Genomic DNA, 18,775 nt, shown 5'->3' with positions numbered 1-18,775 from the left:
TTTCTATTTTTCCAATCATGAAAAGAATATTTTATATCTTCATTATTTTAGCCTTTTGAAAATATTCTAATGTATTTTAATTTCATATTGTTACGGTATAATATATATTTAGTTTTATTTTTTTAAATTCTTCCAATACACATCTTTGTGATGTTTTTAATAATAAAATAAAATCATAAATTTTGACCGACAAAAACAATTAAAGAAATAAAAACATCGGTTAAATTTTGAGGCTCTGAAGTGCTATAATTATTTTCGTACCCTCGAATGAAAAATCCTGGATCCGCCACTGTCCATTGAGGTGGCTCATAGAAGTCCATCCGATAGAAGGGATTTACCACATTCGTCACGAGATTCCAAAACAATATAATGCCCTTGTGGATGCTCCATATCTCACCTCAGAAGAATGATAAATCGTCACTGTATTAGTAGACGAATGAGGTAAATCAAAGCGCCAAAACGAGTGCTCATCTTCAGCAAAATAGTTAGTAGCAAGGATAACATCTTGATGTCTGGGTCCAAAACTCAATAACCTAATTGTCCGAAACACTTCATTCTTCATACCCAAGCTTAGTACCAACTCTGGATGTGATGATTTCACCCGGTGGAACCACGTGCCAGTGCGCAAAGTGTCCGTTTTCGCACCTTGATTTTATGAGATTAACCCAGCCAAGTTTTTCAATATCACCATGGAGGACGGCCAACTCCCTCCAAGAATCCATCTTTCTTGTGTACAATAGGGCATGGAGACGGTGGTGATGACTGCACGCATTGAGTTGTACAACCTTGTAATCTTAGTCAAAACCAATTGCAACCTCCTGCTTGCTTATAAAGCAGGAGTCGGAATAGGAAGAGGCTGGGAGATGCTTGACTTGGCCTAGACAAGGGTTGCTTATGGTTATGACTGAATTTGGTTTGGTGTTGTAGATGCAGATTAGACCCTTGACTGGCCCGTATAAATTAACTCTATAAAACCTAGAGCACTTATGGTCGTCCGTTGTATAAGATACTAACAACTTGTTGTTGAGTCCCAATAGCGCACGACCATGGTAATTAGAAAACCATATATACAATATGTCACTTGATTTGTCGTTGTCGATGTGCGGTTTTCGAAGAGATGGAGAATTGATGATGTAACACCAGAATTTGCATACAGCTATGAATCTTAACAAGGACCGCACGGGCATATACGCAAGAGAATTTTTGTACACACATCGTTGTTCATGGCTATGTGGTTAATGGTAATAGTAGAGTTTTAAAGAATGCATAATGGGGTGGGGAGTCGAGTTTATTAGTTTGTTTCGCCGAAGTGTGGAGAGGGTTTTGATATGAACTGGACTCCTATATAGTATTACCATACCATTGAATATCTCGTTGAAAATAAATATTTCATGAATATAACAATAGCCTAGTATCTCATAAAAACCGGAATAATAATGCAACTTTATAACACTATTAATTCCTAATTTTAATTAGATATTCTTTTTCTAATTTGAAAAATCTTGCTAATTTAGGTATTTTGTTTTGTGCTTGTCAGTTAACAAACAAAAACTGTCATTTAAAAATAAAGTAGTAGTACTAAATTTATGTTTATTCATTAATGAGTCGTTTGGTTAGCATGACAAATCATGTTAAATGTTATTATCATGAGTTAACCTGCTGTTTGGTTGCTTTGTTTGATAACATGAGGCCCGATGTCGGCCCGTCAAAGCCCGAACTGTTCATCCAAATAACATGTGTTTCGTATCAGCATTTGAGGCACCGATTATAATCATGCCTCGACTCCCGTGCCCGATACAGCATCAACATTTCCATTTTGCCCTCTATACGTGATTTGAATTTTGGAAACACCTCCTCCAATAATTCATCCCCAAACCTTGTGTGAAACCACTGCAGACACACCCTACAATTGAAGCCAGAGATTGTTACAACACTTGAGGACTCCATACCCCCACGCACAAAAGGTAGGCCAAAATTGTTGTATTATTCCCCTCTATAACAATTTGGATCGGTGTTTGTATATGGTCACAAATGCCGTCTGAATTTTGCGTCCACATCCAGGGGGTCGGCGTTAGGGATCCGATTCGTCCACCGGAATCGGTCGACATAAACATCAGCAAGTTTTCGCCCAAATTTCAGACGGTTAGTTATTGATGCTCCAGTTCATAAACAATCGACTCTTTCCATTTGTGTTTTTATTTTTTACGTGCTTGATTTTCCAGATCTCCTTTTGTGCTTTATTTTTTATGTGCTTGATTTTCCAGATCTCCTCTTGTTCTTTATTTTTAGGTGTTGAGCTTTATTATTGCTAAGAATTTTTAATCTCTATTAGTAGTATATTGGTTTATAGAAATGGAAGACCAGTTTCTCTGCAGAGTAAATAGTTCTCGTTAGTATGCACACAGAGTTTGTATTGACAAGTTGTATCTGTTCATAACTTGAGTTTGCAGCCAAATTTGAGTACGTGTATGTGCATCACATGACTGTGTATTCGTTAGTAAAGTGAGTCTTTACTGAATCTAGAGTTCTCTAAAGGCAATTTTATGTTTTTGTGCCCAATATTCATGAATTTCATTCTGATTTTGTAACATTTCCTTGGTAGTTGTAATTGAATTGCTCGTGATGGCCCGTATTGTTCGTGTACCCCCTTCCGTTAACCTGATGGTGGAAGATATACTTTTTTTGTTGCGTATTCAACAAATCATCATTCTGTACTTATACTTGAAAAGAACAAGGCGTTTTACACGTCGTGTAAGAAATCACCAAGTTAGGTATTCACTAATTGAGCGAATCCCTCCACAAGTGAGGCATATGAACAGGCTCACTGCAGTTAGTGATGTCGACTGTTTTTCGAACCTCCGTATGGATAGGAATGCATTTGGACGATTGTGTATTCTTTTAAGAGACCGTGGTGGACTACGGAATGGTCGATTTGTGTTACTAGAGGAGCAAGTAGCAATTTTCCTAGGCATTTTAGCCCATCATAAGAAAAATAGACCTTCTGGATTTGAATTTCGTCGTTCGGGTGAAACCATTTCTCACTATGTGCATCTTGTACTTAAAGCGGTACTCAAGTTGCATACAATTTTATTGCCTCGGCCTGATCCGGTGACAAACAATTGTGTTGATCCACGATGGCAACACTTCAAGGTAATCTAACTTTAATTTGCACGATTTGCATTCAATTCTTGCAGTTTGTTGGTAGTAATATATTGTTTTCATAATGCTGGTACCGAATTGCAAATAGGGTTGTATTGGCGCTTTGGACGGCACTTACATAAATGTGCTCGTAAGGACCTTAGACAAGCCACGATATCGCACGCGAAAGGGCCAAATCGCGACCAATACTCTTGCTGCGTGTGACCGCAATATGAAGTTCTTATACTTTTTACCCGGGTGGGAGGGATCGGCGGGTGACTCTCGAGTGCTTAGGGATGCTGTCACTAGAGAAGGTGGATTGAGAGTAAACAAAGGTGTAAGAACAGGATACTGTGATTATTTAATCCTTGTAGTATTCATTTTTATCTTTTTCCCATTATTTACACTAGCTAAATACCCCATCGTATGTTGGCACTTTTATAGGAACTTATTATCTATGTGATAATGGATACGCAAACAGTGAAGGATTCCTTACTCCGTATAAAAACGTGCGCTATCATTTGAAGGAATGGGGAGTCGGGACCCAGCGTCCGCAAAATGCACGAGAATTGTTTAATCTAAGGCATACTAGAGCTCGTAACATAATTGAGAGGGCCTTTGCAGTGCTAAAGATGAGATGGGGTATCTTACGGAGTGCTACTTTCTATCCGATTAAGATCCAGATCCGGTTAATCATGGCATGCTTCCTGCTACACAATTTCGTACGGGGTGAGATGCACAATGATCCAATTGAGCAACACGTTGACGGAGATACACAACCTCTGGTCGATGAGGAGATTCATGGTGACCTAGAATTCGTAGATCAAGTAGAGCCAACTTCAGAATGGAACCAAATGCGGGATGACTTGGCTAACTCCATGTGGAGTAATGTGTGTTTTTATGTGACTTTTCCAAATTTAATTTGGTTAATTTTGCCTAGAATTGTCAGATTACATCTGTTATATAAGCAGTATCTTATTGTGAGGTTATTATAAATAATTACATATTTTCTCAATGTTTTTTGTTTTGTAGCGAGCCAATGTCGACGGTAACTGAAGAATTGGACATGATACCCGAGTGTCTTTGCGGCGGTGGCAGGATGAAGTTGTTATGTGCTGGGAAAGCGGCCACACACGCCGGTCGTTACTTTTATAAATGCCCAGCCGATGATAAACATTCCGGGTCTTTCTTGTGGTGCGATGACTACCATTCTCGGATAGGGGATGGCAAGCAACCGACATATGTAAAGAGTCAACTTTATCGGCCTAATAAACATATGAAGTACAGGGAGGAAGCGAAAAATAAAAACATCATCAAGCAGGGTAGTGATTGTGGGGTCTGTGGCCGCTGTCGCGTTGAAGCTCGGGTGAACCTCTTGTTGGCTGGCTTGGGTTTAGTTTTATTATTGGTTGGATTTGTGCTAGGGAAAATGGTGTAGTTTGTTTATGCAAAATGTGCAACAAAGACTCCAACTTATTATGTAGTTTTCTATTCATGAATTATGCTGTTGCTATGACATTTGGTGAATCACCTACATGCACTTATATTTTGAATTAAGTTGTTTGTAATTTGTATATTATGTCTTGGACGAAAAGTGACTTATTGACTAATATTTATGGGGTAGGTGTTGTAGCTTTTATGTTGTAGCTTCTTTTGCGGGATATGCAAACTCACTTCAATGAATCATCTCCAATCCTACAAATGGGGGATTTGATTTGATTCAACTACATCAATAGCCGTATAGAAATGAATGAGGGGTAGATCAGAGTGATGGAGTGTAAGAATTCTGCTCATAAATGAGGAAGAAGAAAGGATTCTATAAATATGAACCTCATTGGTGGAGCAACTACACAGTTATATATTTTCTCTCTTTCAACTTAGATAGCGTCAAATGGCAATGGACTCACCCCTCCAAAGCTCATTTCTTTACCGTGGAACATGGAAGCATGAAATTGACACCATCATTCTGTCCACCATGGCTCGCCTAAAAAAGGACTATGGCTGTGAGGGTTCGGTATTCCCCAGCCACTTTATTTTCGAGGCTCAGTCCGTGGTGGAGTATCATTTTGGGGTGACGTTTGAATGGTGGGAAATTGTGGATCGCCTTCACTTCTTGGAACAGCGCTATAGGACCTTCAAAGAGCTCCTAGGAATCGCAGGTACTTACTGGGATCAACCGAGCAACAAGATCATCGTCTCGGCGAACACGTGGGCAAGCCATCTCCCTGTAAGTTCTATGCGCTATTTGTAGAAAAGTTAACATTATGTGAATATTTTAAGATGATGTATGACCTTGTAATCGATGTAGAGAAACCATCTCTTCGGGGCATACCACAGTAGTGGTGACCCTGCATACAAAGAGTTACGGGAGCTGTTTGCGGTGAATGAAAGCATGCAAGGGATAGAGAGAACGTTGATCGTCCTGTCGGATTCTGTGGAGGCAGCGGGCCATTTGTGTGATGCACCAAAGAAGAATGCACAACCCGTAGAGCCGGGCGAGGTCAACAGTGGGAACCCATTTTCTCTTGCACGACGCAAGCTCATGTTCGATGACGGAGGACCACAAGACCTTGAGTCAACAAACAAGAATGTCACCGGCCGTGTTTTACCTCGAGAGACCCCATCAAGGAGTCCAACACTCACCTATTCGTGTGGATCATCCAAGCCTGTGACTTGGTATAGGATGCCACGGAAGCCCGATATCTAGTCGTGTGCGACTGTGTAGCTTTTTTGTCATTATCACTAATCTCGGCTGTGTTTTGAGTTTACTTGGTCGGCTGGTTAGGAATATTTTAGTAGAATGTCGTAGTAAGCATGGGATTGGTGTTAGGCTCGGTTATCACAGATCTTGATTAGCAAGATCAGCCGGAGCTGTTTCCTTTTGATGCAAATGGAACAATATTAATGGAAGTCCATGTGTTATCATATTTTGATCTATTAAAATCATCTATTTCTCTTTGCTGATGTAGTGCTCGACGCAGAGCTGTAACATCTAGATTCAGTCAATAATTTTATCAAGTCGTGATCATCAATGCATTGATGATTGAATATTTGTATAGTGATATAAATATGATAAAATCTATGAAAATGAGGTTTGTGAAAATGAATGGAAAATGAGGTTGGAGAGTCTACACGAAGAATTGAGGGACGCAGCAGCAATTGAGATATATATAACTTTGATATTGTATAAGTAATTAAGAATTAAGCACACAACATTTCACTTCATCCAATAGATAATATAACATAGTTCTTGACATGCCAAAAAAGGTCAGCTACAAAAAAGCTACGCCAAAAACCACCAACTGACGTTTAAATTACAGAAATGTCTTCATAGTAGATAATATATAAAAACTAGCTTAATTAGGTCCAAAAGAACATAGTTTTTGATTACCCAAATCAACCGGCAAATGTACGTTCCACCCATTGCATGAAGCGACTCCTAATTAAGACCTTCTTTCTCAATGATGCGCCTCACATATCCCGGCTTTGAGGCGTCAGGGAGGCCGGTGAAGATTTCCAGCCTCGAGTTCTCCTTACCGATGATGTCGCAGAGGTCGTAGCGCTGAGACTCTGTCAGCTCCGGGATGTTTCCCAAATGACGGAAGATCTCTTTCCTAGCTTGGCCCAAGTCGATCTCATAACCAATACGAGCGGTCAACTTATCCAAACGTGCATTCGTTTCAGCATGCAAGTTGCTAAGGAGGTTGAGCAAAGCAGAATCATCATCACAGCTCTTGCGTTTACGAGTCATTTTTTTTGGAGCAGGAGCAGGAGGCGCATTAGTGTTTGCAGCCACGTTCTGCCCACTTTGAGCGCTGTTGTCATCAACAACTTCATTTGTGTAGCCGGGTTGGACTTGATCAGACCCTAGAAAGTCTTCAAAGCTTGGGTAGTAATCAGCACTTTCCCCGATAGATGTAAATGCCTCATCCGTGGTATTGTTAGCCACTGCCTCGCCAATACCCTCAGCAGTCCCTCCAGTGGCCCTATCGTTCCCAAATATCATCTTCCAATCATCCCAGAGAGGCCAAGCTTTGTGGCGCATGGTGCGGGCATTGGGATCTTGCTGCAATGGAAAAATGAGTGTGCGGGCGCACAAGTGAAGACATGGCAGATCAACAAATTTTAAACCATGAAAGAGTGAAGAATATACAACTATCACATACCCTCACGATTTGATCCCATTGGTCATCCGAGCAATCAATTTTGAAATCATTGTGTACGTTGAAGCCAACCCCACTACGGTCGAGTATTTTGGACAGCGAGTAGTAGTTCCTTTTCCATGTAGTAATCTTGGATTGAATGTGTGGCGTTGCCTTCAAATCAGTAGTTGGGAACTCATTTTTCAACCATTCCTCTATCTTTTGTGCATATCCACCTCGGAAGCCATTGTCTGACTTCCATCCTGTGGCAACAAGTTCCTTCAAAGCGGAGATTAGTATCAGCTCTTCACGGTCAGACCAAGATCTGCGAGGGCGGTCGCACGGGCGGAAGCTTGAGCGGCGATACTGACTGCGGCCTATAACAGAGAATCAGCATAGAGGCAAATCAAATTTGGTTAATGTCGTTGCCTACTGGATGTGCATAAATTAGGTGAAAACTGAGTGCTCTTAACCCCCAAACCTTGGGTGCATTGGCTGCCACCGGCACTAGGTGCATTAGTCCGTGCCTCAGACATTGCTATGAACAATTAAAAACAGAGACAAGTGTTACATACAATTGCCGGTGTATACGGAGACAAGAAATAATGAAGAAGAGAGCTCCAGATATGACATGAAGATAGAATGAAAACAATAATTTAAACACCCAGGTAATAAAAGTTCAGACAAAGCTTCTCACAGTGAAATCGATTTAGCAGACAAGCAAAAGCGACATACACATCAGGTAATAAAAGTTCAGAGCTTCATGATTAAAACAGAATACAGGGGCCATCAAGAAAACTAATACTCAACATTATATCAAAAGAAGCTTAGATCTAGGAGCTCTCGGCACATCAACGGGTAACTGGGAACGAAGTATGTTAGTCTAACCTGGGAAGCTGAAATCTCGAAACCGTCGACGACCTTAAGCTGCCGCCGTCGTGTGGAAAGTTACTCTCAGGAGGAAATCAACCGCGAATGAGGACAACCCAAAGGGAGGCGATGTAATCCCAAAATAAGTGGAAAATCTTAGGGGCAAAAGGGTCAGCACAAGACCAATATCTACATGCTCAAAGTTAACCAAACAATGGGATGGGATTGTTATTCATGATTGAATAGGTGAACCAAACAACTGGATTATCAAGACTCAAGTGCAGATCATGATTATAAACCACATTTGGGCCCAAATATATTAACAACCCGTCATGATAACCAAACGGACCCTAAAGATAAAGTAGTAGTACTACTACTACTTTCATAAGCAACTAATATTTCACCCGTGCAATCAAGGGCGGAACTACTACGGGAGTGTAACGGGAAATTGCACTCTCTTCAATATTTTTCATTTATACTAATAGTTAATTAATTTTAATTTAAGTTAATTACCTTTAGGAAGAATGTCCCCGCTCAAACTTTTAAAAAATTTTATATAAATATTTTTGGTGCCCTGCTGAATTGAATTTCTGGCTTTGCCCTGGCGTGCAATACATGGTTTTTTTATTTTATATTTTCTTATTAATTTGCCTGTGTGGTAATAATACGCACATTAAACACCACATTAACAAGACAAAGAAATACTTCCTCCGTCCCACAAGAATATACATTTTTTCTGTTTTAGTCCGCCTCACTAGAATATGCATTTTCTAATTTTGGAAATATTTTTCTCTCTAATGAAGTGAGACTAATTCTCCACTAACAATACTTTAATTACTTTTTCTCCCTACTTATCTCTTACTTTACTAATTTTGCATTAAAACTCGTGGCAAACCCAAAGTACATATGCTTTGGGGACGGAGGGAGTAGCATAAATTTGATATATTAGCTGTATATGAAAATCATATAATCATAATCATTCATTAAAAAATTCATAATACTCTACAAATATAGTAAATTTATTCCAATTATTGGGTGAACTGGTTAATGGAAAAATGATAAAAATCATTATTTTAGATTAATTTCCCAACTCTTTGCTAGTTATGGAAGCTAGACGGGAGGTCAATGTTTGAAAATCCCTTTGCTGGGCCTGGGGCAGGTCACAAAATTTGAAAGTTAGTATTTTAAATAAGATTTAGATGATATTCTTTTGAATTTGAGTATGTTGATATAAAGTAAAATCACTATTATAAATTGTTAGTTTTCACAAATGATTGATTTTATTCTTATAAAATATATGGAACGAATAAATTTTTCTATGCGATTATGTTTTCATATTACTAATTGATCAGAAATAATAGTTTCAATTTTTACACAAATTATAACTCTATATTAATATACTTATAACAAAAAGTTGACTAATCTCTTCTTACAATAATTGCACAACGGAAACCTCACAACTTCCGACTTTGATTTAGGGGATCATAAAACATGGAGATTACAAAACATGTAGTATATGATCTTTATTGCCTACTAGTAACTAGGCTATATCTATTTAGATATAATATGATTACAATACTTAAGTCAATCTGCTGTCATTCATTAAGTAGAGGTATATTGAAAGATGAATATGTATTAATTAATACTCCTTAAAATCTGTGTTACAAAGAAATGATACTAGTAACTGGGCTATATCTATTTAGATATCTCTATGATTACAATACTTAAGTAAATCTGCTGTCATTCACTAAATAGAGGTATATTGAAAGACGAATATGTATTTATTAATATTCCTTAATTACAATATGTGTTACGAAGAAACGATCCTCTTATTCGCGAACAAATGGTATTGGTGTAAATGATACCCCAATTGATAAATACAATACTAACTGAAATGATAATTGCATCTCCAATTGCAATATTAATAATTCACAATCTTAAACTATAAAATAGATAATGTTATTATAAAGAAAACAGTACATCAAATACTATATTACAAAACATAAACTAATATGAATTCGTAAAAATAATGTGATACTCCGTCCGTTCCATAGTAATAGAGTCATTTTGTCATTTTGATACGTTCCATAGTAATAGGGCCATTTTCCTTTTTAGTAAAAGTCAACACATTTCTTGTTAAGAGGCTCCTGCTCTTAACGTGATGATTCTGTCCAATTCACCTAAGTAACACCATGATTTTGGTGCCTTCGTCGAGAAGGTCGGCGGCTGAATTCGATTCTGGCGCGAAGAACTCTCTTCGTCGGCAGAGGATTATGGTTTCAAGTGCATTACGCAAATATCTTGGGCAAATAATTCTTCATTGATAAAAAGGACGGAACAATGAATAGCCCTTTTTATAATCTATGGAACATAGGGTTGGTTCGACCTATCCTAAACATCGGGAAATAACCAACAAAGAAAACCCGACGGAGCTCATAAAACTTTCGACTCAAATAAGAGAAAATAAATTAAATTACCATATTGACTCAATAAAATACCAAAAAGACTGAAACTAACTAAGGAATCGGTTGGGAGGCTTCAACCGATCTCTCGGCCTCAGATTCCTGCTCGACCCTACTGCCGTCATCGGCGCTTCCTCCTCTGGTTCCTCACCTTCGGCTGGCACATTCGTCGTCTGCTCGCCAGCCGCCTCCTCCGCTACGTTCTCCATTGATGGAGTTGGTGCATTCGTAACAACACCCCCCCCCCCCACCCCCCTTAGCGACGCCCTTGTCCTCAAGGGGAAGATCTGGAAATTGCCTGCGGATTTCTGCCAACGGTTCCCACGAGGGTGAGTCTGTCCCGTCCGACCAACGCACCAAGACGTGCTCTACTGCCTGTCCGTCATGCCACATAATATGCGACTCCAAAATGCACATCGGATGAGCAATGGGCATGACGCCACTGAACTTGGCCGGAAGAGGTACCACTTCATTTGCTTGCACGAAAGCGCGCAATAAACTTACATGAAGTCCAATGTATTTAGATATTACTGGCGTGGTAAACTGCAATATTGTTGTGGCAAGATTGCAATATTCAACGAATAACACTGCAATCTGGTAATGTAAAATTAGAGATTTCTTATTTTATCCCCCCGCGTTTTTAATTGATTAAGCAAATCCCGCCATATGGCAGCTTGACAAGCACACGATTTTCAGATTCAATTGCCTAAAATAGTGGTATGGTGTCACAATAAATAGTGTTGTCATTTATATGTGTATAATTTACTTAAGCACTCCTAGTTTGTCTAATATGAAAAGATATAATATGTTAATTTATTAAATTGGGTTATTAGTTCGTAAATGTTGAAGATTCAACCAATTAATTAATTGGAGATGCAATATATCAATTTAAGTTTATATTTTTCAATTTTGGATTAATTTTCAGTTATATAGCATCACTATATTGTTTTTTACTACTACATGACTTATAAATTTGTGTAATGCATGTTTGATAGTACTATTTACAAAGTATAGATTTACGTAAAAGTAATTAATTTCTAATCAATTATGCACATAAATATTAAAATATTATTCTACTAATATATTTTATGATTCCTTTTTATTTGATTGATTTTTTTTTATTTGATAGATATAATAATTCCAAAACTTGAATATTAATTTCTTTTTGTAATATTTTAGTATTCTATTTTAAGTTTCTCTAATATATTTCTAAAAAATTGGGATTCCGATTAATCTTATATTATTTGATTACACATGTTCAAATCTCAATTATCTTACTCGGTAGAGGGAGTCGGTTCATCTTCAAATGACCGACGATATCAATTAATCTTATTTTTAATTGAATAACTGAATCCTCTAGTTTTACCGAATTCATTAAAATAAAGTGACATCCTTAGTTGTAACAACTCAATTAAATAATAAAATAAATGGAATCGTTAATTGAATATATAATCAATTGAAGTTTATGATTATTCAATTAAATTCAACATAAATAAAAGTCCACAATTGTTCAGTTATAAGATTCACCATTATTATTATGGTATAATCAATTGAAATTTATGATTTTAATATTTATCTATAAAATATATATTCTCAATTTTTTTTTTACCATTCCATGCTATTTATTTTTGTTCAATTAATTTTGTTCTAATTCAATTAAAATATACAGACAATAAAAAAATGTGAGGCGTGGCTGAACAAGTTTTATGTGGCTTAAGGTATGACTATGATGACTAGGCGGACAAGTTTTTTTCGTTGTTGAAACGTGGTTGTTCCCCTATCTTGGAAACCCTAAACATCAATTTCATAAATTTCGTGCTAAAAAGTTCCGCCTCAACTATGAAAGAACGGAGGAAGTATTATACTCCCTCCGTCTCTGAAAGTTTGGCCCATTTTTTCATTTCCTTTCGTCTCAGTAATTTTTTCAATTTCACTTTTTACCGTTTTTTGTTGTGGACCTCATATTCTGCTAACTCATTCCTACTCACGTTTTATTATAAAACTAATATATAAAAGTATAACTCACATTCCACTAACTTTTTTTAATTCACTTTTCATTATATTTCTAAAACCCGGGTCGAATCAAAGTAAGATAATATTTGTAGAACGGAGAGAGTAATTAACAAATTCGAAAGTAGAACAGCGAACTCTAATAGGGAAATAGTAATATCAACAATATCTCGCCGTAATCAAAACTTACACAAACATGTATTCAACTCTATAATCTGAGACAGCTTTTTTAGACAGATTAGACGTAGAAAAAACAATAGATATATTTTGTTGCTTCTTTCAAGCAACTATTTTCGATGATTTCCTTTTGCAGTGCCAACGGTTAAGACAGCTGTTTAAGCTGAAATCAGAAACTGTCTGATCAACTATTGATGAAGCCAAGAATCCGATTATCTGATTGGTTAAATCCGTGTTAATGGGGAAGTAAATGTTTGTTTAAAACGGCAAAAACTGTTGCTTGTTGGAAGAACAAGGAAAGTATACCATGTGTTCGACGATATATACATTACTCCATGTCTGAGCGAAAAAGTAAGAGAGTAATTTCCAGAGACACATGGAAAAAGTGGATTTGTATGCAGGCTGCAGGGAGTGAGAATATTGATGAAATGCAAAAATAAGAAGAAGAAAACAAGAATTGGGATTTATGAGGTATTCCACATGAATCGATTTGTGGGAAAACGCCAGACTAATTCCAAAATACCAAAAAAGTTTGTCACCGTTTTTAGGGGATTTGGTGATCCTTTTTGAAGATTTGACATTAAGTTTTTTGTTTGATTTGGAACGGTCCAGATATTTGGTGTTATGTGGAATATTGACATTTATCCAAGTTTTTTTTGTTTTATTGTACTTTATTGATGATATTAAAGTTATTGATTCTAAATTGAGTAACATACTCCATCCCTTCCATAAAAGTAGGGATTATAAAATAGTGTATGCAATAGTAATAATTCACCATCTTAAACCATAGAATATATACATATTGTTAGTATAAAATTCATAAAATCAAAGCTTGATTTGTTATTTTATTAATTTATTTGAAATTATAGAGAAAACGAGTAAATCGAGCTTTGATTTTTATGAATTTTTTTAAATTAGAAATTGCAATAACATTTTTTTATGTATTAGAATCAAACGGAGTATATAAATCGAAACGAACAACGCTAAATGTGGGTCAAACGGTGTATAGATGAAAATTACGTTTTAGAATACCAAATGGATTATAATTTAGGAGTATATATTATGAATAACTCTTATGTGTGATATGTAATGTGATGTAATTATATAGGAGTATAATTGATTAGTGCACACTCATGAAAGAACAACCTCAAATTAACCAAATCTACGTACCAAAATAGCTCACTATAAATATATGTAAGTAAATAGGGATGTTATCAAACACTTCATCCATATGCAAATAGAAGTCTCATTTTGTCTCATTCTTTTTCATTTTAGCATGTTCACTAATATGAGTCCCAATTCATTCATGCTATAAATAGACAATGGTATAATGTCTCAATTCTACTAACTCATTCCGCACATATTTCATTTAAAACTATTAAATACAAGTGAAACTCATATAATACTAGTTTTTTTCAGAAAACATTTTTTAAAATTCTTGTTGGAAAAAATATAACTCATATTCACGAACGGGGCACTACTAACTTATATTTGTGTTGATATTTTTAATATAATGTGTTGATTTAATTAACAAATAGAACATTAAGTTAATTAGCATTCAAATATGACCCTATATAATTTATTAATGTAATTAAACTTTATAATACAAATATATAGCGAGGGTTGTGATAAATTGAGACTTTTTAGTCTAATTGAGATGCATTATCAGTCACTAATTTTTATTAAATGAGTGATACAGAATTGCCACATGAAAAATATTTTTAGATTAATTAATTATGAAAAGGCATAATGGTAATTTCATGGTACATTTTATTCAATAAATATTTTTTTAAATATTTTTATTAATTATTTTTAAAAAAAAATTCAACTATATATATAATTCATGTCAACTACACACGTATAATGTCAACTACATATACAATTCATGTCAACTAAACACTTATAAATATAATGTCAACTATGTTTACAATCCATGTCAACTACATATACAATTCATGTCAACTACACACAAATAATGTCAACTACATATACAATTCATGTCAACTATACACATATAATGTCAGGGACATGATCAGATCAATAAGTGAAATTTATCAAATATCAAAGCAAATCTCAGTCGTTAGATCTTGTGATGTAACTATTAGATTAATGTCACATGCCATCTAATAATGTAGATTTTGTAATCAAATAATGTAGTTCGGCTAATAATGTAACACGCTTTAGTTTAATAATGTAGATTGTGTAGTCTAATTATGTAACTCTGCTAATAATGTAACGTTTTTACTATAATAATGTAGCTCGGATATTTTATCACAACCATCCAATCTAAGGATCCAAAGGATGAGATTTGCTTTGATATTTTACAGGATTTCACTTAAGGACCATTGTGCACCCCTATAATGTCAACTATAAGTTGTTGACATTTGATGTGCATGCTATTGACGATAATACCTCCGAGTTGACATAATCTACTTGCAGTTGACATTTTGAAAATGTTGTGGATAAGTGGCTGAAAATGCATCTCAATTCTCAACTAAGCTAAAAAATCTCAACATAACATGACTCTATATAGCAATCGATATGCATCCCAGATTCGCTAGAAGTCTACAATCATAATTTCCTCATAATTAATTATTACATCATTGGATGAAGTAAAAAATTTTATCCAATGAAATAATAAACCTACTTGAATGAATTGTATATTTTATAGGGAATAAAGAAAAAATACAGTTCAATGAATTCGAATAAAACATGCGTCGAACCATTCAAAACCTACTGGAAGTAAGTAAAAACATGTTGTAGTTTCAGGATATTACGTACCGGAGTGAAGTAATAAACTTACTAGAATGAAAAAAATTGAGTTTGTAATGAAGACCGACACATCAGCGCATTCCATTAAAAAAACTAATCTAATGATCCTAAGTTGGTCTCTAGTTCGGTCTTTGACTTTAGTTCGACATTGATCACAACTCCCTCTATATATTTAGGGTAGTGATAAAACGCAAACTTTAAATATTATACAAACTCCAAACTATGATTTGGACCATTAGAAAATTTCAGCAGACGCCAAAATAACAAAAACAAGAAATGTCAACGCAGTGTCAAAACAACATCGATGAGCATGTTCAAATACAAATACCCCTCCGTTCGTGAAATGTTGCTCACTTTTGCCATTTTGGACCGTCCATGAAATGATGTCCATTTTGCTTTTTTACATTTATATCCACCAATTCATAATATTCACATTCTATTATAAAACTAATAATGAGACTCGTATTCCACTAATTTTTTCCAATCACTTTTCATTATATTTTTTAAAACTTGCGACGAATAAAATGTGGATAATATTTCACGGACGAAGAGAGTAAGGAAAGAATGCATGATGGCTATAACTTTTTTCTTGTTGGCTGTTGTATTCCATGTAAATATTGGGCACTTGTTCTTGCATTTAATAGAGTATATGTATTTACATTTATGCCTCGGGCCAAAGCCTAAACAAGAACCTATCATGCATCTACATTAGTTTAGGTTGAGTTTCAAAATTTTCACTTTTAGGAGAAGAGAGAGAAGTTGAGAAGAATGCTGTGCAGTAATTTTATCCGGAATTATAGTAGTGACATTTATTAGAATTTGACACAGTAGCCGGAGTTGGTGAGAGTAGAGAGAGAAATTGCATATTACTGCATTTTTATTCCCGAAATTATAGTACTCCTACTACCTAGGCTACTCCTAGTTTTCAATTTTTGAAGTCGATCAGATCAAAGCAACCCCATCTGATACTACTCCGTATTGCAGTATTTTGGGCTTTCAATGTAAATTGGGAGTGTAATTTTTTGGGAACTACTAAACCACGGTTAATAAAATAATAAGTACCTTAGGGTTTTGGATATACTATAATTTAATGTTTATATCCCATTGATCTCGTCATTATCGACCCTAGCCTTGACTAAAGCGTGACTAGATAATCATATTTATACTTGTACTCCTACGATATTTGATCTCGAAACCTCCATAAGTTGTATAGGAACTAGGAAGACTGGCTTGTTGAAATATAAAGTACACGAGGCATGCATAGCAAACAATCAGCTAACTAAATTTAATTGCCTCAATTTATGGGATTTCTTAATCAGCTCAATCGACTCCATGTAATTTAATACTAAGTGATTTAACAATTTAACTTAACAAAACGGTAATTAAGTAAATACTACATAATACTAATTAATAAGAAAATCGGTTCAAATAAAACCAGTTTAAAATATAAGGATATTTTGTATGCACAATTTATTTTTACTCTTAATTTTTGTGATCTACTATAAATTAACTCTATGCAATTTTATTTGTATTGATAAACTCTATCTATTTTTATCTTTTATCATTTCGTTTACTTAATTAATTTTGTGTAAAGAAAAATATAAAGTCCAACTCATGGGATTGCTACTGAGTTAGAAATAAAAAATTAAAAACACAATAATAACGATAGATATTTTATAACAACGCCCTAGTTCAGACTCTTCTTTCAGTTGAACAGTATATTAATTTATGGTAAAACATTATATTAATAGGCTAAAATTTAATGGACAATTTAAACATGAAACGTGACATTGGAATTGGAGGCAACGCCATGATGTTTCAGTCGCCAACACTCCGAATTTAACATTATTAATGCTACGACTATATTGTACGGAGTACATTCCCAACATATAATTTGATACATGTCCCTTTATATTCTTCGAGCCATCATTATTCATTACGCACCACATCTGTGTCATCAAGATATCTAGGCAAATTAATTACTATTAATAAAGATTACATGTGGATTAACTTTTAATAATATATACCAATATACATTTGGCTTAGGAGAATGGTTGATAAATTACGCGAGTTTGAACAAGTGAAATAAAGCTTAACACGATTGATGATAGTGAAGATATATATTTTTATAACCACTGCCCTTCCTTCCATAGACCTTAATTTGTTTTTATTACTCACAACAGTATCTTTTATGATGTAATTAACTCAAAATTCTTGTAAAATTTGATATCTAATTTTAACACCAACTATGAAAATTAACTTCGACTTTGGTTTCAATTTATTATTATTATTATTATTATAGATGCAAAAATAACTTCTCATCTTCAAATGTAGGAGAAATAATTAAAAGAATATGTGGTGCAGTTTTATGGAAAGATCAACTTCGAACTTGGGATGATTTAATTTTGTGGAAAAGATCCGGTAAACCAAAAGGCCAGATCTATCATTAAAATGTTTTAATTTCATTAAAGATACTAGAGGACTTTTAACATAATCACTATTATTAGTCCAAAAAATGACTTTTACCATAATTAATCACTAATAGAATACCACATGATTACGCCAATTAAATAAATTACTCTAGAATCACACATCATTACGAAATTACGTAAAGTATATAGTAGGAGTGCTACAGATTTTTGGAAATGCAATTAAAATACTTAATTAATACGTTTAGTAATTCACTAGAGAGGAGAGACAAGGAATATTTGGTTTTTAGGACTTAGAGCATCCGCAATGGCGGGGTCGTAGGCACGCCGATTTTTCGCTGACGCCGAACCATTGCAGCCGGCGTCAGCGAAATCGGCGTGCCTACGCCGATTCGTGGTCTGATGCCGAATCTGACGCCGATCCCCACGGCGCCATTGTAGACCCCGAATCAGCGTCAGACCGGCGCCATTTTGGACCGTCCATGAAATGATGTCCATTTTGATTTTTTACATTTATATCCACCAATTCATAATATTCACATTCTATTATAAAACTAATAATGAGACTCGTATTCCACTAATTTTTTCCAATCACTTTTCATTATATTTTTTAAAACTTGCGACGAATCAAATGTGGATAATATTTCACGGACGAAGAGAGTAAGGAAAGAATGCATGATGGCTATAAAAGTATGTAATTCCCAAGCACACATGCACAAACAATTGAAACACAATCCAAATCGGCGATGAAGACGAATTAAATTTTCAAGCATCC

General features: G+C 35.4%; 2 protein-coding genes across 4 annotated transcripts; one reads left to right on the top strand and one right to left on the bottom strand.

Annotated features, from left to right (window-relative positions):
* The first annotated feature begins 1,606 nt into the window (after positions 1–1,606).
* LOC121785692 lies at positions 1,607–4,731 on the top strand. 3 transcript variants are annotated; one of them, XM_042184096.1, is made up of 5 exons: positions 1,607–1,964; positions 2,062–2,142; positions 2,603–3,150; positions 3,248–3,473; positions 3,583–4,731. In XM_042184096.1, exons 3-5 carry the CDS (start codon positions 2,623–2,625, stop codon positions 4,131–4,133), a joined length of 1,305 nt encoding a protein of 434 aa, XP_042040030.1. In that variant the 5' UTR covers positions 1,607–1,964; positions 2,062–2,142; positions 2,603–2,622; the 3' UTR covers positions 4,134–4,731. The 3 variants fall into 3 exon arrangements, with proteins under 3 accessions (XP_042040030.1, XP_042040031.1, XP_042040029.1); XM_042184097.1 differs by having other exon boundaries at positions 2,062–3,150; positions 3,583–4,028; positions 4,171–4,731; XM_042184095.1 differs by having other exon boundaries at positions 2,062–3,150.
* A 1,601-nt stretch (positions 4,732–6,332) lies between these two features.
* LOC121785693 lies at positions 6,333–8,495 on the bottom strand. The gene is made up of 4 exons (XM_042184098.1): positions 8,169–8,495; positions 7,762–7,818; positions 7,305–7,657; positions 6,333–7,204 (listed from the first exon to the last, which is right to left on the bottom strand). Exons 2-4 carry the CDS (start codon positions 7,814–7,816, stop codon positions 6,578–6,580), a joined length of 1,035 nt encoding a protein of 344 aa, XP_042040032.1. The 5' UTR covers positions 7,817–7,818; positions 8,169–8,495; the 3' UTR covers positions 6,333–6,577.
* Positions 8,496–18,775: the final 10,280 nt, after the last annotated feature.

This window comes from Salvia splendens, chromosome 22 (genome assembly GCF_004379255.2).
Source record: "Salvia splendens isolate huo1 chromosome 22, SspV2, whole genome shotgun sequence".
NCBI classification, from domain to species: Eukaryota; Viridiplantae; Streptophyta; class Magnoliopsida; order Lamiales; family Lamiaceae; genus Salvia; species Salvia splendens.
This window is presented reverse-complemented; position numbering and strand designations above follow the sequence as displayed.

What these genes read in the sequence shown, in the direction of transcription:
- LOC121785692 (XM_042184096.1), top strand. Translation starts at nt 2,623, where the DNA reads ATGGCCCGTATTGTTCGTGTACCCCCTTCCGTTAACCTGATGGTGGAA. An exon ending in CACGATGGCAACACTTCAAG is followed by an intron (nt 3,151 to 3,247) that starts GTAATCTAACTT and finishes AATTGCAAATAG; the next exon opens with GGTTGTATTGGCGCTTTGGA. An exon ending in TGGATTGAGAGTAAACAAAG is followed by an intron (nt 3,474 to 3,582) that starts GTGTAAGAACAG and finishes GCACTTTTATAG; the next exon opens with GAACTTATTATCTATGTGAT.
- LOC121785693 (XM_042184098.1), bottom strand. Translation starts at nt 7,816, where the DNA reads ATGTCTGAGGCACGGACTAATGCACCTAGTGCCGGTGGCAGCCAATGC. An exon ending in TGGCAGCCAATGCACCCAAG is followed by an intron (nt 7,658 to 7,761) that starts GTTTGGGGGTTA and finishes TCTCTGTTATAG; the next exon opens with GCCGCAGTCAGTATCGCCGC. An exon ending in AATGGGATCAAATCGTGAGG is followed by an intron (nt 7,205 to 7,304) that starts GTATGTGATAGT and finishes TTTCCATTGCAG; the next exon opens with CAAGATCCCAATGCCCGCAC.